At 40.7% G+C, this 22,005-nt stretch overlaps 1 protein-coding gene across 1 annotated transcript; it reads right to left on the bottom strand.

The window, feature by feature from the left end:
* Window positions 1-3,336: 3,336 nt before the first annotated feature.
* sv2ba (synaptic vesicle glycoprotein 2Ba) lies at window positions 3,337-21,159 on the bottom strand. Its single transcript, XM_040130395.1, has 13 exons — window positions 21,049-21,159; window positions 16,167-16,889; window positions 12,347-12,527; window positions 9,757-9,908; window positions 9,039-9,172; window positions 8,383-8,472; window positions 7,111-7,224; window positions 6,880-6,968; window positions 6,383-6,547; window positions 6,144-6,277; window positions 5,799-5,999; window positions 5,520-5,679; window positions 3,337-4,216 (listed from the first exon to the last, which is right to left on the bottom strand). Exons 2-13 carry the CDS (start codon window positions 16,642-16,644, stop codon window positions 4,033-4,035), a joined length of 2,082 nt encoding a protein of 693 aa, XP_039986329.1. The 5' UTR covers window positions 16,645-16,889; window positions 21,049-21,159; the 3' UTR covers window positions 3,337-4,032.
* Window positions 21,160-22,005: the final 846 nt, after the last annotated feature.

Genomic DNA, 22,005 nt, shown 5'->3' with positions numbered 1-22,005 from the left:
TGCTTTATTTTCTGTCTTTCCCCTTCAACGTGGAACCCATTTCAGCAGCAGCAGTAACAAAGCTGTTGTTTGTACTGTATACATCAGTGTGACCTGTTAGTAAGTAAGTGCTTTAGTTCACTGTTATTATAAATTTCATTAGTCTAGTGGTATCCCATCCTTTTTGTGTCACGACCAACATTTTGGGCTCTAAAGTAAGGGGAGGAACAGAAGGAATGTTTGATCATGAGAGTAGCTTTACTGTTGTTTTTTGTACAAAGTGAAATAACTAATAACTTATAGATACTGAGCTGTTAAGAGAGCACCAAGTTAGCATCGTACTCCTACAACATTGTCAGACTCACAATGGACAGATAAAAATAAGGATCGATGGAATCAGAGATATTGTAGTTTTTGTTCCACACATTCTTCTTCCTTGTCAAAGCCTGGTGACTACATTACCCACGGTGCAACTCAAACACTGACAATTTGGCGGGAGATTTGGGTGTGTAATAAAGTGGCAATCTTGAAGACTTTCATTTAAATAAACGTCTGTTAAGTAGGTATCTATCGCCGAATGAAGTAACACAGTAGTGATTGAGCCTATGGCACAATGATGAAAGTACTGAAATATTTATACATTACGAACTGGGTGTTTTCTTGCAACTGCATTCTAATGTGGACTAATGAAGACATGTTTAGGTCTTGAGCAGGTAAACCTGGGCACTGAGGTTGGTGACAGCACTTTTCCTGTTGCCAAGACCACTGCCAGATTTTAGTCCTGGTAACCCTGACTTGCTAACCCTTGGTACGCTTTACAGTCAACACAGAGCATGACAAATAAAAATAAAACCTAGGCTGTAAATGCAGCATCACATTATTCTGAATGTCTCTTATTTATCTCAGATGTGTGTGGTAATATTAGCTACGTTGAAAGCTTCAACGTGTTTTGTGTGCGTGTGTGTGTGTGTGTGTGTGTGTGTGTGTGTGTGTGTGTGTGTGTGTGTGTGTGTATGTGTGAGTGTGTGTGTGTGTGTGTGTGCGTGTGTGTGTATCCATGTCAGCGGGTGAGGTGGCCAGGGAGGGGGATACATTCTGCACCCTAGGTGTGAAACATAGCTGATACTGGAGGGGTCAGCCAGGGGTGGACAGTAAATTTCATCTAATTGTGCGGGAGTGACATGACAGAATTCCACAGAGCAACAGATCAGAATAGACCGAAATAAATTGAATTGCCTCGTCCGAGCAGGAAACAATCCATCATCAATGTAAGCAACATTGATTGGCCAAATCTCGCACTAACGAAAGTCAGAAAAGATTGAAATTAAATATTAATTCCAGAGAAAACATGAGCCTCATGTTCACGGACCTCTACAGTCTAAACCTGGTGGACAGATCAGCAGAGTGTCTTTCACACCTCTGCCAGAGTAAACACATCCTCCTACTACTGGCACTTGCTCACACTTGTAGACCGCCATGTTTTCACAAGCCCTCCTTACTTAAACCCCCGACACACAGCTGCCACTGACATGGGAGCAGTTATGTTGAGCTCCCACTCGCTGCTGCCATTCCTGAAACATAAAATGAGGTCAAGACTATTTCAGGGCACGAATAATGGATGTAATGGATGCAAATAATTCCTATTTGTCTTGACAAAACAAAAACAAATGCTTACAATTATATTTTTTTTAAATCATTATTTTTACATCACAGAACAAAACAAAAATCTCAGGGTTCTTCTGTCCCTGCGTTAAAAAAGACAGACATTGCAACACTGCAATGCTTATGTACTCTGTCCATATTTGCACTCTTCCCACCGGTGTTTGTGACTTTTTTCATAGTGAATATTCTCAGTGTGCTTTCCTTTGACAGCATGTTTTCACCTGTTGAGCTTTCTTTAAGTGGACAGTGTCAAATGTGATCCACTTAACCTTGCTCTGACGTCCTCTGACGACCATAGTGAAAATTCATCATACATCTGCTGTGAATTTATTTATGTGTATTTGAAGCTGTCAGGTCACATTGAAGTAATAGTTTTCACATTTTGGTACGTACCCTTATTCACTTTATTGCAGTGAGACATCTGTGCATTAAGTATGGCTACAGCCAGCAGCTGGTTAGTTTAACTTAGCACAAAGATGGTAAACAAGGGGGATACAGCTAGCCTGTCTCTGTCCAAAAGTAAAAGGTTACAGTGTTACAGCTCAAGGTGAATTCAGACAGGTGAAGCAAATTTCATCATGCATAACTCACATGAATTTGACCGCTGGACATTGGGCTTATATTCACCCCAAATGTAACACAGAGTTAGCTGTAAGCTAGCTAGCAACAAAGGCGCAGACCGATGTCTGTGGGAGTGTACCTGTGTTTGTGCTCAGCTCAGCCTCTGACTGATATCAGATCTCACCAGAAAGTCCGGTTCTTTCTGTTACTTTCTTCCAGTCTCTCTCCTTTTTCCTCTTTTCTCTGTACGTTTATGAAGGAGATTCATAAAGCCCTAGGATATGCGTACATTTATCGCTCAAGTTTCAAAGCTTTCAACTCGTATGGATGCTTGTTCGTGTCAGTCCGTCCGTCTTTATGCTAAGCTAAGCTAATGGGCTGCTGGTTCTCATTTAACTCTTGTATTTCCCAAAATGTCAAAGTAACTCTTCAAGTCAAATCTGAAACTTTCTAACATTCACAGTAGTCACACAAGTGTATAACTTGTTTCATATGTTCAGTGCACATTCTGCATCTATTATTAATCATGAAAAACTGGATCACAACCTCTCAGCTTTATTCAAGTCATGATGGAGCTACTATTTTACAACTAATATAAACAGGTCTACAATATGTACAACAACAAATATAGTATTGGTAATCAGACTATAGTGTTTCATTAAATTCACAGACATGTGGATAACAACCACACACGCACACACAGCTCAGTCATGCCAAAAAAGTAACATGCTCCTTAGAAATCTTGACACATGTCAGAAATGCAGCAGGTTCTGTAAAACAGTTCTTCATCGGAACGTTAAAATGAGAGCATCATATCAAAACATCTAGTCTCACAGTTTTGTATCATTCTCTTTTTTAGAAAAGACGAAAAAATAAACAAACAGAACAAATCCTTAAACTTTGTCATGGCAAGATGTGACAGATAAGACTGATTCTACGTTATCACCACCTACAGAACACAGCTCTACGGTTAAGGACAGACACGACGTCTCTGAGTTGAGGACAAGACGACAAACAGGAGGAAAATCCAGTTGACTGTTCAGGTTGGATTTGGATCAAGTGGGATAAATGAACAGAAATGGATTTCATTAAAAAAAAAAAAAAAAAAAAAAAAAAACCTCCTACATATAATAAAATGGTCAATCCAGGTTTATGTCTAGCGAGAACAAACCAAGCAATAACGTGTACTAAAGAAGACTACAGACAGCACAGGACAGTGCAGCACAAATAAAAACTGGGTGAAGGAAAGAGGTATTTTCTCTGAATAACAACACCAGCAGTGATATTGCTGCTGAGCCTCGGCAGTGATTACAACAGGCTTCAAATCCAAGTTCACTCAGGACCACAACTTACATACCTAGGTCTCTCCTTTTTTTTCCAGTGGGGAATGAAATCAAAGCACAACATGGTAACATGAACTACATCACCTTTCAAGTACAGACACATTTTCATCTCATATTAATCTTTCTTTTACACAAACCTCGAACAAAACAAATGTTGCTACACTGTGTGTAAATGTGTTTGCACAGAGGGATGGGCAGTAAATGATAAAAAGGAAATGACAAACACTAGTTTCATATGAAGTGTCAGAAAAGCTGGGCAGCTTGAGGAGCTTACAGGGGGAACAGAAAGCAACCACAGGTCCATGTAGGCAACCAAACAGGTTTTCAACATGATTAATCACACAACCATGACAGACTCATAAACACAGCTAGCACAGCTTGGCCTTTCTTCCTTGTCTTTCCATTTCCGTTTCAGCTGATACTTTTCCACAAAGCTATCACCGTAGCTATACTGTGTTTGGGGCCTGGGCTGCAGGAGTTTGGCTTTTCATGACAGGATTTTCTCCCGGGTTTCGGGCAGCTTGAGAGCCACCAGACCTCCGCAGACGAGGGCGGCGAAGGCCAGGAAGATGGGGATGATCTTAGTGATGCCGATGAAGGCTGCAAAGATGAAGCTGGCAATGATGGCCGCAAGCTTACAGATCCCATTCAGGATACCGAACGCTGTCCCTCTGTAGAGTCAGAGGTAAAAGGTGAAGGAAGATTAAATGCATAACAAAACCAAAAGCACAACAGTCATAGTGTAAAGACTAAATCAAGCAGTATTTTTATCTGCTCTAATGTAAGCTGAAAAGGTAAGCATGTCCAGCTAGTTGGCTTACTATAGTAGCAACACTGAGACAGAGGCACTTTCGGAGCCAAGCAGCATATCATTAGCCAACTAACTACAGGGTTACAGGTTACGTTAGAAAAAGAGCCATTCAGTACTTGGACTGTGTACTATTTCCCCATGGGAACCAGCTCTGGATGCTACTATATGCAGCAGCTCTGTCCAAGTAGGGGAAATTGACACTCCAGTAAACAAACCTCAGCCAAATCGTCAGCCAAGATAGTGTGTTGACCAAAAACCTTGACTACTTCTCATCCTAAAAGCCTTTTCTCTGGTATCAGTAAAAGGGAAGAAATGCATTTGCAGAAAAAATGCACTATAAACCAGAAATCTCATAACCATCATAATGTTCGTGTTACTTGTCCAAGAATGTTTTTTACTTTACACTAAACATCCAAAAAGGGCTATGTCATAACAAAGTATTGTAACTGTCAACACTCAGGTTTCCCTTATCATACTGTACTGTATGTAATACTAAGGCTAACTACACCTACCCGGCAGTACAAAAACAGTTCTGCTCCTTTCAACGTCTTCATCAGGAAGGTGAAGATACTGGCTTTTTGCTTGGGGCTTCTAGCTTTAGCCTCAGTCTTTTAGTATGATCCTATGATAGGAGGCTTTTGACCGACTCATGGAACTAATGATACCTAGCTATCTATGATTAAAATATGCCATTAACAGTTGCCATTTCAGCCAACAAAACTGACAGGCGTTGGCTGGAAATGAGAAGCCTGCTTTGGTCTACATCTATGTGAAATCAAAGGTCCATTGGTTTAAGAAATAAACCAATGGATTAGAAATTCATTACATTTTTTTTATTAAAAAAAAATTTCTAGTTTTAAATCTGCCACTGTTATCACTGTAAACTGCTAAGGTGCCGTGCGAAAACAGAAAGCTGGATAGGCATAGCAACAGTAGGGTGTAATGAATGGTCATTTCAACCTGTTTTGATCGTACAAGAATAAGGACAATGATATTATATAGGAAAAAATGTACAAAATGCAAAAGATTGCCAAGGTTTCTTTTATAATTCTGAGCTGGAAGTAAATTTGTACTGTATGTACAGCATTTGAGCAGGGGTGGAGTTGGAACATAGACTGTGGTAAAGGTCAAGGTTTTCACAGAGGGACAGAGTTAGACTGTACCTTTTAGAGGAGGGATAGAGCTCAACAGAAATGACCTGAAGTCCGTTCCAGGCTGCCACGCTGACCCCGTAGAAGAGACACTGCCAACATATTACAGCTCCTTGACTGAAACTTAACAGCAGCAGGAAAGTACAGGCAGACGATGCCAGCATAGAACCACCTAGGTAGAGAGACAGATGATGGAAAACTGAAACAGATATAGCAAAAACTGCAGAAAAGAGCCCCATCTGCCCTAGGTTACTGTGCCTATAGTGTATAGGTACTTTCTGCGGATCTCACCTATTATCCTGATCCTTCCTATCTTATCCATGAATAATGCTGAGATGATGTTGCCAGGCAACACAGCCAAACTGCCCAGGAAGCTGACAATGTAGATGACAATGTCGTTCTCTTCCTGGAAGTTCAGGTGGCAGCCTTTCTTTGGGTGGAGGAAGGTGTTGTTCTCCATCCGACAATCTTTGAACTTCTCCTGCCAGAGGTCTGGAGAGAAGAGAAAGATTTAAAAGGAGGCAATGCCTCCAGAAAAATACTTCAAAGTGTTGCTTTGACAAAGTTGACTGTTTTACAGCAGTGTTAAGCAGAGGCCTTAACGTGCCATCAGTCATTACTGATTCCGTGGGGTACCTGTGTTATAGAAGACAGTGTTTTTGATGGTGCAGTTCTCAAAGAAGGTGTTGGTTGACTTTACATCCTCAAAGTAGCAGTTCTCAAACAGAGAATCCTCAAACTTAACAGACTTAATCTCAATGTTTGCAAACCTAAATGAACAGAAAGAAGTGACATTAAACAGTAGTAAAAACAAATTGTGAATTGTGACTTTAAAGAGCATGCTATAATAGAGGGGCAGTGTTGAGGGAGCCTACTTGTCATGGATGTACTCTCCCTCGCGGTGGATCTGGTTGACCAGAGAGAAGTTGAAGTGGAAACGTTCGACCCGTTCCCGGTGGAACACTCGAACCTTCGACTCGTATTCCTCATACTGCATGTACTTGATCATATCAGGGAACCATACTCCCAGCCCGTGGTAGCTGATACACACAGAAACAATATTTAAGAGAAAACCTGAACACAGAAAACCAAACATAACCTGCATATAGCAACGTAACACTACTGGGGTAAGGGAGAAGTTTTATCTTTTTTGTGTGATTCGGGTGGATTTACCCTTTAATTTTACCAGGGAGATGATTTCTATCTTCAGATTAGCTCTGCCTCGGAGAGGTTTGTAAAACTCCTCTCTTCGTAATATTCTGAAAATTGCTGATTCGGATGTAAACCTACCAGTAGGGGGTAAGTATATTCTACTAGGTTTCTGAGGCCCAAATCTCAGCCTGGGTCTCCAGGTTAAATAAGATATTTTTACCTGAAGGCCAAGCAGAACCAGACAATAACCAGGAAGAGGCCTTGCAGTCTGAGCTCTGGAGCTGATAATGACATTATGTTGGCCATCACCTGAAAGATGGACAGACAGGAAACATGTCATTTCTGCATGAAAACAAAAGGGGTAGGAACTTGTGATACTTAGTGTCAATTAAGCACCGCAAGGCTCCTATTCTGTTCCGATTGTACTTTAGTGTGGGAGGGATTTGGAGACCTGTTGCAGCATGGTCATGTGTCTGACGGTCCAGCGCTGAAAGGCGGTGCCAGTGTCACTCTGGATCTCTATGAACTCGTCCTCCTGAGTCTGTGGGGTCTTAATGCTGGTCACCTTCACAAACAGACGGGGTCGGGAATGTATAATTAACTGCATTACCATTAATTACTTTTTCCACGCTGAGCGAATTCCATTTCTCTTCAAAACATCAATAAATTGCATCATTAATAAAGATTGTTACATTCCTCATTTGCTTCTGTGTTTTTATGTTTTTTAATCTTTTTTTTAGAGATGATTAAGTGTCAATAGAAATTCAGAACACATTTAAATTCTTAAGAATTTAAACAGGGTTGATGAAAACCTGTTAAATTACTGTATATATTAGAAGGGAAACTATAGAGACGAGTATAAAGACCCATTAGCCTTTTTTTATTTCTATTTCACATTGCAGGCTGTCTTCATCAGTGTAACACCTGCATCAATATTTAAAATTGTGGAGCGTGTTGTTATTTGGTCTTTTGTGTATACAGTTCAAAATGTATGTACAGTATTGTATTTGTCAGTTACCTTGTTTTTTTTTCCTATTTTTTAATACATGACCTACTGCTCACACTCTAAATTTTCTAATTTAAGTGTTAGGATTGCTCATTTGGCTTTGTCTAATAGAAGTCCAATGAAACAGCTTTTATTATGGGTTAAATGAATACCATATACACACATTAGGAAGTACAATGTGCTATTTGTGACATTTACAAATTAAGAAATTCATGTACTGTACTACACTGTTAGGAACAAAGGCCACAGACATACAGTATGTCCCCCTTTAACTTTGAAATGCTACTCCCTGATTTCAATTTGAAAACTTCATAAATAGCTAGCTTTTTCATGTCCTACTAATTTTTTCACAGCAGGCATTTGTCACAGCAGGAAAAGCAAAGATGTAATGAATAACATTAATTACGGCCACATTCAGAGTGCCCCAGTAAACTACGACAGTGAGGCAGCATGCACCATCACAGCCATCATTAGTGTTATTAATTACACTAATGACGGTCTATGGGGTCTAATGTGGATGCTAGCTTACTGTCGTGGGCTTGCACTTGCGTGGAATTGAGCCATCGTTGATGTATTTTCGTGACACCCGTGCATTCCCTGCTATGATGAGTAAGAATGTGCGATGTGACGTCTGCATTTTCCATCACAGCAACAGCCACAAATCAGGCTGTGTGTGTGTGCTGGTTTTTTAAGTATCCCTTAAATATAAAGACTTACCGTGAAAACCCTCTCTGGCTCCCCCTTGGCCTTCCAGTTGGTGTCATGAACTTGTCGCAGGACCATCCAGGCCTCGTCGTGTCGGGCATTCTGGAAAAAAAAAGAAGACAGAAAATAAAAATCACATACAAACTAAATAATAATGAATATCTACATAACCAGAGTGTTCTGTGAAACCTCTCTGGGTTTTTTGTAAGTTTAGTAGAAATTTTATAGTATACTATATAGTTCATTAAAGCAACCACTTTGTTTAAAGTTTCAGTTTGACGACGGAAATTTTCCCACATACACTGGAGCCAGATAAGCAGCTGAGTAACAGTGTTCCCATGAGGTCTGCCTCTTATCAGAAGGGGCAATGTGCGATAATTTGGGGGTTTGTGACATGAACGGGTTGGAGCAGTAACACACAAATACAATACCACATGTGGTTAAAGGTCTGACAATGTCCTGGATGAGAGACAGGGGTGGGTGGTGTTCTGGTGATGCCTTAGCAGCCCTTCGCTACCTTTGCACTGCAGTGTTGCCGTGGTGGCTGATGACTAAACGTTTTTAACCAATCACAGCCTGATGTTTAATACCGTATGCTTACATAGTGCACATTAGGATACAGCACTTATATCTACTGGCTTTCAATCAAAGAGGTTGCAGGATTTAACCTCCAGGAGGAAACGTGGACTCTCTGGCATGAAGATGATTCCGATGAGTGCAGCCAGCGCAGGGAAGAGACACACCAGAATAAACAGTCTCCAACTGTGGATCTGGAACTCTGTACCGATGGCAAAGCCCCAGCCTGGAAAACCAACCAGTAAAGAACGCGTTAATACGTCAAGAGAACATCTTCCTGGCGCTTCTTTAAATCCAAATCACAGAATTACTGTAGTGCAACAAAACACAAAATGCATCTTTACGGTCATGTTTTATATATCTAAAACTTATTTTATACACCAATTTCTCAATTTTTTGCACGAGTCATTGGCATTTCAAAGATTGCACTGATTAAAAAGTTGAAAGTAAACACTCTGTGTTGGAGTCCCATAAAATTCTTCTTCTAATCCTGATCCTGCCAAGATGTTCAATTCTTTTAATGACGATTATTCATAATTAGCAAGTAATTGCTGAGATATCTTCTTGAGATGAGGCATATTAGCAGCGAAGTAATTAATGTAGCCGCATCCTGCTGTTCATGCAGACTGAAGAAAGGCATTCTACATGTCAGAGTACTCCTGCAGTTATTTGAATTTTAATTAAAAGTTAAAAAAAAAACCCACTATATCATCTCTGTCCTCTATGTTATCTGCAGTATATTTGAAGGTTTGTGTGCCTTCGTGTTTGTGCCTGTTTGTTAGGCAGCGTGTTTGTGTGTCTGTGTGTCACCATAGTGAGGGATGATTCCCCAGGCAGTGAAGGAGGCGTACAAGCCTCCAAGCATCCAGAACATGCAGAGCCAGCTCAGATGTTCTCCACGTTTATCCATCTGTAGAAACTCGGTGAAGTAGGTGTACACTATCGGGATGGAGCCACCAATTCTGGAGGGAGGTAATCACAATCAAAAATGTATTCTTTTCTTTTCTATATAGATTGTTCTTCATCTTCTGAGGATTTAAAGGAAAGTTTAATGTTATCTCTGGGATTTGAGTCCCATCGGTAGCCTGTAATGTCGAGATCGAGGAATTCAACAATATTGTCATTTTGTCCTCACTGTAAGAATCTTCGCTCAAATTGCACAGAATTCTGTCAGTCACCGCTAGTGCTATTTAGCGATGCAGATGGTTTTGATTTAGCCGACCCAGATTTTAAGATATCCGTCTCTGGGATTTCTGCCTCAATTTCCAGGTGCGTAAAACTTCATTACTGTTGTTTCCAGAAACAATGACGCAGTATCTCTGGACAACACATGGATCTCGCTGTGGGCACTTTTAATCGGCTCTACTTTCTACTGAAGTTCGAAGGAAAACTTTTGACAGCGATTTTTTCTTTCAATTATATCTTTCAATAAACGGACTCTTTAGCAAATAAATAGCCAAGCATATAGGTTTATGACTAAATGATTGCAATCCCTGTTTATGTTGCGAATATTCTCAGCTTTTTCAGAATGTACAAAAATTGCGTTATTGTCAGGTTTACTTCTGAAATGTAACAATCTAAAGCAGCAATTAAAGCCTACAAGTTAATACTCAGATTCTGGGGGGAAAAAAAAAGATAAATAATACAATATACTGATTAATCTCATGGAAAATCTAATGTAATGATGACAGTTTTTAAAAAAATATGTCTTAATAGTTATTATAAAATGCATTTTGTGATATGATGAAGAATTTGTTATGGCAACTGAATATGTTGCTTTGGTTGTCAGTTTGTTCAGAGAGCTCTCAGTTCTCAGTATGATGCCAGGACTCACCAGGCCGGAAAATTAAGTTGTGGATATGGTTCACTCGGGCACAATAACAGCATCACTGTTATATTTTTAACGCAATATTTCACCCTATGTGTCATAGCTCCTTCCTTTACTCAGATTTTTGCCATCTTCTTTTACAGTAATAGATTTTATATCATATGTAAGAGATTTACTGATTTAATGAGACAAAAATAAATGATAAAAATGACCATATACACTAGGTTCAGCAGAAAAATGATGATTTCGGAACAGCAAAACTCTTATGCAGTATGTTTAACATCAAGACAATCATTGGCATTTTAGCAGATTTCTCTCTTTTTTTTCTTATGATGACAAATCTTCTGAACTTGGGAGTGTGGAGTCTGCTAGCTGCTTGTGTTTGTGAAGACAGGAAAACAGGCACAGTTCTTCTGCAGATGTGCGCTTTGATGACTAACATGGGGCTCATTATCACCGTGAACATTTTTATTTTGGTGACCTTGTATTTTATTTTTTTCATTTTTTTATTTATTTTTTTTGGCTTAGCAAAGAGCTCAGACATTTGTATTGCAGGTCTGGGAACACTCAGGCTGCAATCATTATCAAAAGAAATGTGTCTTTGAAAGTTGCAAAAGAAATCTGTGCATAGCAAAAGCTTCATCCCAAATGCAGGTGACAGCAGGAATTCAGCAATTAAACCTAAATTAAAAACAAGCAAGGATCAGTGCTCTCTAGTTTTAATTAGTGTAATAAAGAAATGCTCTATTACGGTAAATAAACAGATTTCTCTGGGTGTGCAGCGCACAGTTAACGTGTCTTTGAGTTGTATTGACGGCATGTTACTGTGTGGTGGCGTGTGCCAACATGCAGCTCATGGCAGCATGTTGAGTAGATGGCAGCTTGAAAACCCTCCTTTGGTATCACGCATGTATTCTACACCAAACTGATGGCTAGAACAACACTTTCCTACATTTTCTCGTATGGGTGGAGCCCTTGGAGCAGCGTCGTTTTGGCCGAGTAATAGCAGAGAAGGTGCCGTCAAACTTAACCCCAGTGAGGGCCAATGGGAAACAAACAACGAGCTTCTTTTTGAGTAGGATAACAATTAGATTAAATGAATAACCCAACTCTGCTAAAACAGAGCCAGCGTGTCATGAAGCACAAAGCAACATGAGCAGTTAATAATATAGTTCTAGGCTACAGGCTCTAACCCTTTTGATGTTGAATATGTGTAACAGTAAAGCAAAAATATCCTTCTTTATTGGACTAAATGCCATGTAGTAGTTATGTGCCTGGGTAAGCCAACTGGTTTGTTTAAATTATGTCCTCTCTCCCTCCATGTTGTTCCTAAAGGACCGCAGTTTGTTTTAATCGAAGTGCCCCCATTACTCATCTTAGTTAAATGTCAGGCATCTTATTTTGAAACAAATATAATACAAATAAAATGCCCCCGAAAATGTTACAGACGTACTTATTTCCACTAAAAGAATTACTGTCAGTCAGTCTAAAAAGCCTGCCGAGTTGTCTTTTGTTCAAACAAGGGCTGGGAATGTAAATGTGAACACAAATGTCAACGTAAAAGTGTCTCACCCGAAGCCTGAGCAGAACCTGAAGAAGAGGAAGAAGCCGTAGCCCTGAGCAAAGCAGGACAGGAAGGAGAAGACCAGGTCGATAGTCAGTACGTAGATCAGACACTTCCTCCTCCCCATCTTATCACACAGACCCCCCCACACCAACGCCCCCACCATCATGGCCACATACACCAGCAGACCTGAAATACACACACACACACACACACACACACACACACATACAAGCAGTGACACACTTGGAGGCATTTGACCTGGTACACTCATAATCCAGTTCAGTGTTTTACTCACATAATACACACTGGATCTCACTGAATCAAACAATATAGGCTCTACAGATACATATATCTGCATACATATGTATACACACAAGCATCACTCAAATTAATGATTACAGTAGATCTATTATTTAACTAAAAAAAAACAGACCAAGACTCCTGTTGTCCACAAGGAGGCTCCCTTTACCCTTTTATGAACATAGGAGCATAGAGAAATTCAATGTGATGCATCAGCATTGTGTGCTCTGATCAACATTTCCGAATATGCATAGACTGATAATAGCTTTCCCAGAAATCTGACAGATAAATGAAGCTCATAATGATTTTGATCGACAGAACGCTAAGAGTGCTTCACTTCTGCCACAATCAGCTTCCCATTGCTAAATCTGTTTTCAGCTTTGTTCAAATGTGATCAGTGTTGCTTCGGTTGTCTTTGCCGTTGTCAGAGTTTTCTCTTTGGAGATTTTAGTGTTACTTTGATTAAATGCAAAACTCATTTTCTTCTTAATTGTACTTGCAGATTACAAATCTGAGTCACAGCGGTTTGGAGACTATCCCAGCATGCAGCAGGCAGGTAGTCTAGTCTTCCGTTTCTTTTTGTTGTAAGGCAACAGCCTATAGCAGTGCCCAACTGGGCTGCCCATTACTGTACCGAGGAGATAATAAAGATTATGTACTTCCTTTTTATGTCTCTGTGGAGAGCAATACACTCTCCCCTGCTGGTGGTGTCAGGATTGAAACCTACAACCCCTCCACAGCCATCCTCTCCACCATGTTGTTTAAACCTTTAGACCCACACCTCCTGCCTCCTCTGTGTTTTTACTACACACGGCCCTAATTACAGTGGGACTAAGAAGCTTAACGGCACGTGGAGCCATAGTGTGCACCTTCCCCATGGATTACTAGACCATCCAAATGCTCTCGCGCTCCATACGGCAAACTGCGCATCCCTAGCTCATTCAACAAGAGACCGCTCAGGGCAATGGCAGACAAAGGGTCAAGGCTATCATGACTCTGACAACTGCAATTCAGCAGTCAGTCGCACCAGCTGTTAAAACTGATGAATCGGTAACCTAATGGGATATGGTCGACACATCTGACCCGACGCTTGATCAAAAATCTGTTAAATAATGTTTCAACTGGGGAAATTTTTAATGACATTTGACAAAAACAATATACTATATCGCAAATTATAACACTTTATGCCATTAAATCTTCAAATGATGCCAGTTACCATAGCATAATCAGATATTTCCATCATTCAAAAGCGCATGAATGGCACTTACTCTGAAATCATATCTCTCCATATATGCACACATAAAAAAAAAATAAAATCATTCCTACATTCATGAAGTATCTGCAGTTAAGTTTAATATATTACTATCACTGCATCATCTTTAAGTCTTAATAGTGCCATCTGATTTAGTAAATGGAAACCTGCTAGTAGTTATAAGGAACTTAGCAAGGCCATTTCACACAAAGTGGATTTACAGGAGAGGTGTATTTTACATGTCATACAACAGTAACAACAGTCTGTTTGGCGTTAATAGCAAAAGAACTACATAACTTGCATGATGATCAGTGAAGCTGCTGTTGCTTAACAGACAACAAAAAATCTCTAGAAACACGTAAAAAGTCCAATTCCATCAAAAGGAAAAACACATGACAGACCTGGACATCTTGCTTGATTCACGTGACGTCTGAGAGATGCGGAGCGAAAACACTACAGAAATTAATGCTGGCCACCAAAGATGCTCTGGATTAACACTTTCATAGCAGGAGGCAGGCATCATAAAACCACCTCATAATTCATGTAAGACCTTTTTAATTGGACTTGTGGTTTTATTCCAAAAATGCACTAGATGCCTTGCAAATTTAGCAGTTTCCTTGAGATAGTTGGGGTTTAAATCTCTGCAACCAGATCAAGCCTGGGATTTAAAACCGGCCAGAACTTCCTCTTCTTTGTCTCCAGCATTGTGTCTCCCACTGTAAGCCTTCTGTATTTTCAACCTATAGATGAAGCAATAAAACCATGTTTAAAGGTAAGTGCACCATCCATCCTCCTGTTTTTAATAAAAGGTTTGGAAGTCTATCTGCTATCCAAGACTGAGTTTGAGATTAAACACGTCTGCTCCCGTGTGTCTGGTGAACAGAGCAGGAGCATGAATCAAACGGCGTCATTCTGCAGATCTACTTCATATTCTCAGCCAACGATCTGTGCTCCCCTCCCACTCTGCACAAACAGACGCTGTGATTTCATTTTCGCCAGGCCTTCCTCCTGCTACCACAGCCTGTCAGAGGCCTGAAGCGTATCTGACAGCTCTGCACCGGGCACTGCAGGCCGCCAGGCTCTCTGACTGCTGCAACATGCTCCATATTAGCCTGGGAACACACACTGAATACAATCACCACCGGGTTCCTCATCAATCTCTTGCAATGCTTCATCCCAGGAGCCTGTTGTTAAGATGAAATGAGCGATGTGCAATCTGCCACATCGTCTGGCTACACATGAGGCCTGGGAAATAAGGTGAGGGGCTGTAATTTGCAGTTTAGATGTCTGCACAGAAAGTGAGGAACAGACGCTTTCAAGGTACATTTCCCAGTAAGTTGTGTCTATGCTGCATACAAATGTCAGTATTTTTTTGGCATGTTTTCTTTTGTGAGGCAAACAGGTAACTGAAACAGTGCCTCTTTCTCTATCTATATCTAACATAATTAAACACTTAACATGTGGTGTGGCACCTCTCAAGTCACCTTCCACACACTTGTAGAACCAATGCAGAGGCTCAGTGAAGCTAATCTGGTGGCTGACAGTGGACCCATACTCTATTAGGACACACAATGTTGGTTATGTTCTGTAATTTCACATTTGCCTAGAAGGATCCAAGTCTTCTTTCCTAATTTATCTCAGTGGCTTGGGGATATTTCTGCTTGAAGCAGTGGTCTGCAACCATTTGCCTTAAAGAGCCATGCATACAGGATTTTGTTCCAGCCCAGCACAACAGCAGATCACTTCACTGATGAGTTCCTCCTCTCTGGGTAAAGACTGGAACTCTTCAACAGATGATTGTAATTAGCTAGTCTTGTAGCCAGCCAAAAGGCTGTATATCTGACTTGGAGAAATGTGTGTGCTAGATCTGTTTCTAGCCATGCTAGCTGCATAGTTCCGGGGATGACAATGTCTGTCAGACAGTTCACCTTTGATCCAGACTGAAATATCTATGTCACTGTGGGATTGGTTGCCATGAAGTTTGGTACAGGTATTCATGTACCCCTCAGGAAGAATTGCAAAAAACTCTGGCCATCCTCTGACTTTTCCTCTAGCGCCATCATCAGGTCAAAATTTTCATTTGTCTAGCACTGGACAAATGGTATATTTATGACCAAATACCTGCAAAACTAACTTTCTCATCAGCCTCAGCTGCACTTTTACCAAAAAAAAATCCTTTTCAAATGACGCTTATGTAATTTTGGATTGGAAAACTAAGAAAGTTTTCACCACATACATACATCAGTAAACCCACCCCCCCGACTTTCACTTACCCAGCAATCCTTTGTCAGCGTTGGATATGCACATATCCTTCTCGGCACTGGGCAGGACGAAGCCCACCACAAAGCTGTCCACTCCGTCGGCCATTAGCGCCAGGCCCAGCACGAAGAACAGCATCCACTGGAAGCGCCCATGGCCGCAGTCCTCCATGATGGTCTCGTATTGCTCTGGCAGGTTTTCCTCCTCTTCTTCCTGCTGCGCATTCAGACGGGCTTTCCTCCTGGCCTCCATCCGAGCTGCCCGTCGTGCCTCCTTGATCTCGTCGGGGTGGGGGACACCCTGGTACTCCCCCTCATACATCTGATCATCGTCATCTGCCCCTTCAGTGGCATCACTAGCAGCGTCCTCATCCTGCGGAGGGTAATCCGTCTGGTAAGGGTAGCCATCGTGACCTCCTCCATCCTGGGTGTAGGTGTACTCTCCACCCTCTGTCACCTGCTGGTTCACGTTGTTGTGATAGGGGTCATCCATGGTTCCTGCCGTGTGTAAGGGGAGCAGGACTGACTTTGCCTTGTAGCCGTTGTATGCTGAAGAAGCTCAAGTTGTCAGCTACAATGGCATAATCCTCCCCAGGAGCTGTGAGTTGCTCTCAGTGTTCCAGGTGTCAAAAGGGAACTGCAGGTTCTCTGTAGTAAGAGTCTAGGTCTCAGGTTTAAGGCCTCAGCAGCTGAGTTGAATTATCTTCCTTGATCTCCACAGTGCTGCATGCTTGTGACCTGTCAAGTCACAATTACAATCTCAAAAGGCTTCACAACATTTGTATTATAAAAACATTAAAGCCACATCATAGGTCCTGACCCTCAACTTAGGACAGAATCCTAGAAAAACCTGAAACCTGCCTACAATATGTCATGTCCCTACAGAAGGGCAACACACTTCTTAATTGTTTTTAAATTCATTCCCACCGTTTACATTGATTTTTTTTTTTGCCTAGCTTTTTGTTACTCTGCTTTAGTTCCTTTTCCTATAAATGTATCCTTGTATCCTTTTTTTTGCTATTTATTACTACTTGTAGAGCACTCTAAGTTCTTTATAAGCCCCGCAAATTATTCTGGCCAGAAATGAAAAGTGTTATTATTCAGGAAGGAGCAGTTCAGGACTCCCAGTGTCCCCCCATAGGCTGCTTGTCCTTCCAACACAACCTGATAATCTCATCGTGTCCCCGCCCAAATGCTCTGACGCCATTTTGATCCATCACACAGCACTGCTGCAATGATGACACACGCAGATCTGTCTCAATTTTTATAGTGACCAAAGGCCAGAACCAGCAATAGGAACACAATAACACAAGATACATTGCATTTTTAGAATCTGGCTAACTGTCACATTCATTACTGGCATGATTAAATGGATTGCACAGTGAAGTAATGCACAAATTCTTACAAAATTAAGACAGTACCTGGACCCTCTGTAATTAAGAGATAACAAAGGATGTGGTATTCCAGAAACATTTTGTGTCAGACAACCGAGCAGCAGAGTTGAATGCTAAATTCAACTTGTGAGAAACTGACTAATTTGAGAGCCGCAAATGTGTGAGATAACACAAACCTTGATTTAACCTTCATGTGCCCGATCTAGTTCAACTGTGTACTCAGAGGTGCTTTTTTAGTTTTTAAGTCTCTTGGTTGCTTCTGCTTTACGTTCACCCTGGGAGGTTTGCAGGGCAACTGTGGTCCTCAGTTCCTTGCTCAGGGGCAAAGTTTTACTGCAGAAAATACAGAATAATAATTTGTAAGTGAATAATTTGTTATTCTTCTTTTAAAAGTCATATCGTCTGAACAGGGATGTCTCTCTTTTTTCAGCCTGGCATGCTACTGATTACTACTATTTCACTTTTTTAACATGTTGTGGAAGATTAGTCAATGAATCTAATTCCTTAATGGCACAGCGTTTTGCATTTAACATCTATATCTAAAAAGAAATTGCATGAAAACTGGTTGCTTTATGTGACCAAACAGGAAGAGTGAGCCGTTTCTCCTGAACAAGCCAAAACTAAAGCTTTTAGCATGTCTTGCATATTTTGAAACCAATGACATGTGTTGATGTGTAAAAAAACCCAGCATGCATTTTCTTTTCCGTAAAACAATGCAGGAACAAGAACAGGAAGCAACAAGGTTTGTGGGAAATGGAGTCTTGATTTTGAGAAGGGCTAGTGCTCATATTGGTAAAACCACTGATGTGTGAATGACGTTTCAATTTTTCAATTTTTTTCCCTTTGGAAATATGTAACATAGGTGGTTTTGAAATTTTAAATTTAAAAAGGACTGGTTTAATCCTCCTTTTAGTGTGGTATCATTGCTTCGGACTGAATGTCTTTATAAGTGCTAAGATCTTGTCTCAAGTTACATAATAATGTTTAAACATTCTGTTTTCAAGAGTACAGATACTTTCAAAATTGGTATTTTAAAATGGTATTTTTTTCAAAACCCTTTGTGAAACTACTTATGGCACATTCAAGCATTCAGATGTTCCTCCAAAATCCAGTTGTATTGGGGGTGTCTCTTTCTTCACATGGTTATTACTCGTTACATGTGTATCGCATGCTTGGTCCAGACACAGTTGCAGTCTTATTATCCAACACTGGTTGGCTTGGTTTGGGTTGGTCTGTTCCGGTTTGGAGCCGGGATGACGAACACTGTAATTTAATCCAGATTAAGACTGCAGTTTTTTTCATTTTGCCCTTGTTGCCTCACATTATTGTTTCATCACGAAACTCATAGAGGAGGCTGGTAGCGGCAGTGGATTATGGAGTCTGGATTGAAGCACTGACATGTACATGCTGCTCTTGGATATGTAGTTTTGAAATCCCATCGTCAGTGTTTAAATGTATGCATGAATCTGTTTTGTTGCCAGGAGTAATGAGAGAAATTGCAGTGCCATGAGGTGATGTGATTTTTTTTTTTTCCATTTGCTGTTTCCTTCAGTAGTGTGAATAATACATGACCAATTCAGGAGAGAAAGAGAGAGGATTGATGCTCAGTCTGCTTTAGGGAAGTGTTGTTGCTTTCATCATCCTGCTGCAGCTCCTTTACTCACACAGCTGGCACTTACATAACAGTTGGACTGCCTGTGCTCACTCTTTTCTCCTCTGTCTCCCTCTCTCTCCCCTCTTCTCTAACTTATCGATCTGTGTATCTGTTTTTGAATGTATCAATTTGATCCCCCTACACCTAACACACACACACACACTAATTCAGATGTCAAATCAGCATTTATGCCCGTGCAGAGTTTGAATAGGTCATGATCCGCCTTCCTCTAAGAGCGCCCCGGTGTTAAAAACTCAAAGAGCTCCTTTGAATCATGAAAATCAATGTGAATACGGGGTTTAACAGGAAGCAGAGCGGTCACCGCGTAATTTACAGAAACCTTTCTAAATCCTGCAAGTGACCTTTTACTATTCAAATCATTTACTAGTTCAACTGAGCCAAACTCTGTCGTCTTTGCTTCATCAGTTTCTGTGGCTCGTTTTGCAGAGAGCAACAGAACCATACACTTGTGTGGAGTTACATATTAATGCTGTGATGATGAAGACTTTGAAAGAGTAGCTGTATACACACACACACACACACACACACACACACACACACACACACACACACACACACACACACACACACACACACACACACACACACAGGAGATACACCAGTAAAGCTGCTCTGTGGTCAGCAGTTTAAGACTTTTTCCAGCTACAGCTTTCATATTTAATTCAAGCTACCCAGTACAACCACAGTCTGCTGCCTGCTGGCAGCTCCAAGTGCCTTGTTCAATATACCCTGTTTAGCTGTAGCTGCTTTCACTGCCATTTTTATCTGTACTAAATGGGGAATCTATGCTATATACACTATACTACTAATATACAACTATAGTACAGGTGTTTGACCTGAACCCATCAACTGATTTAATTCCACATACAGTATGTATGTTGGGAGATAATACAATCTTAATACAATGTTTGAACCAACACCTGAACGATTTTCGGGGACATCCCCTTTTTCACTTGAAAATGACCAAAACTGCACATGATGTCTTCATGATAACTGTATAAATTTCACCCATTATCGTTGCTTGTCCAGGTACAAAAACAGCCGACCTTCTCTACCAGTTTGCACTGCCATTGTTGGAGCTTGACTCCCACTCAGGCCACAGATATTACAAAAACATACACCGTTGTTTTGGATAAAAGCGTCAGATTGCATCTACTACATGCATTGAATCTGTTGGTGAAATAACTGGACCATCAAAGCAGTGACTTCGGTTTAATCTCAGCTCTTCTGTGACCTCAAGAGGTCAAAGAACAATCTTGCCTGATTTCTGGGGACGACCTGTCTGCTAACCTGTCAAATACATTTATTAGCGACCAGTTTCTGTGTACAATATTGCCAATGGGTCAGTTATGGATTGAAAGTTGCCATTTCTGAGCCCTATACCTATTCATAAGAAATGCTACATTGAATAGACCCTGATAACAGATTCCTCCTTCATGCAATGAAAGATATTCAACCTGGTATGAGAGTTTGATCACAAGCTGAAATATATGACAAATGGTAAAATGTGTATCAAAATATCTAAACAAGAACAGCAGGGTTACTTAAGGTTGATCAAATACAAATTTATTAATGGCCTGGAACTTCTCTATGTAGGGATATGGATTTTATTATATAGGTGGTAATGGTGATAAAGGAACTCTTGATACATGTTGATGTTGTTGCAACAAATAAAAAAATATATAAATTGTAATAAAAAAAATTAAAGCAATGCAGGCATTTCTTCAGTCTAAATTATCTCTCACTTCCTCACTAATTTGTCTGATAAAACAACAAACTAAATAGCACAATGCACCAAACATAAAAAAAAAAAAAAAGGTTGTCTTACCAGACTTGGCATTTCCTTAACATAAAAATGTCCTCTGAAAAAAACAAACATAAATAAAAAAATTGCTAAAGTCCAAGTAGCATTTTCACATGTCCGAAGCCTACATGGCAGTTTATCCTAAGGCCGTGCTGCAGCCAAGCCTGAGGGATTAGGTTCCAACCTCACGACCCCCCTCACACACCCCACCTCCCTCACCAGGGCTCATCCACACAGGAAACTCCCTGGAACTAACCCCCCCCCAATCTGGGGCCCAATGGTACAGTCCTAAAGGTTTAAATAGCAACAGGCTCCACTGACACTGAATTGAAACTGCGTAGATACTCTACAGGATTTTTTGTGATACTCTTGATCTCTAAAAAGGGTCCTCCACAAAGAGGTCAGAGGTCAGTGTCATCTGACCAGCTGACCAGTTTTTTTTTTTTTTTTTTTTTGCTCAAGGAAACTTCAGCACTTCAGCGGGGCAGCTACTTGTTGCCACGGAGACCTGAATCTGGGCCATTAGTGGTCTGCAAACATTGGGAAGCGATCTCCAAGAGTGTTCACGTTTTAGATTCCATTTAAACACTTAAACACTCCATTAGGTGGTTTTCACTATCAATGTCATCCTGGTTGTTGACTGTACTGGTATGTTTAATGGTTATCTACAGTTAAACCAGCCAGGATAGGCCCTTTTGTCCCATAAGCAGAAGAGTAAATCGCTTCAGTAGCTGTTTGTCCTATCAAAGTGTCCTTGAGTGAGACATTGACTTGCTACAGTAGCTGCTCATCCATCCCGAGTCACTCTGGATAAGCATCAGCAAAAATGGCTAAAATACTCCTCTTTCCTTGAAGCAGGAAGGAAGGGCTGGTGGTTTTATTTCTTTGGGTTTGGATGAGTACAGAGGTGATTATGGATGTGTCTGAGTGGCACCTACTGCTGGAGATGGATAATCACAGCTCTCCTGCGCCACTTATCAT

The sequence above is a fragment of the Xiphias gladius genome, chromosome 1, assembly GCF_016859285.1.
Source record: "Xiphias gladius isolate SHS-SW01 ecotype Sanya breed wild chromosome 1, ASM1685928v1, whole genome shotgun sequence".
NCBI classification, from domain to species: Eukaryota; Metazoa; Chordata; class Actinopteri; order Istiophoriformes; family Xiphiidae; genus Xiphias; species Xiphias gladius.
The sequence above is the reverse complement of the archived record's forward strand: the minus strand, read 5'-3'. Positions and strand labels throughout refer to the sequence as shown.

Coding starts and splice junctions, on each gene's coding strand:
- sv2ba (XM_040130395.1), bottom strand. CDS start 16,644: ATGGATGACCCCTATCACAACAACGTGAACCAGCAGGTGACAGAGGGT. Junction 8,473..9,038: donor GTCCACGTTTCCTCCTGGAG/GTTAAATCCTGC, acceptor TTTTTTTTCCAG/AATGCCCGACACGACGAGGC. Junction 6,000..6,143: donor CACTGTCTTCTATAACACAG/GTACCCCACGGA, acceptor TCTTCTCTCCAG/ACCTCTGGCAGGAGAAGTTC.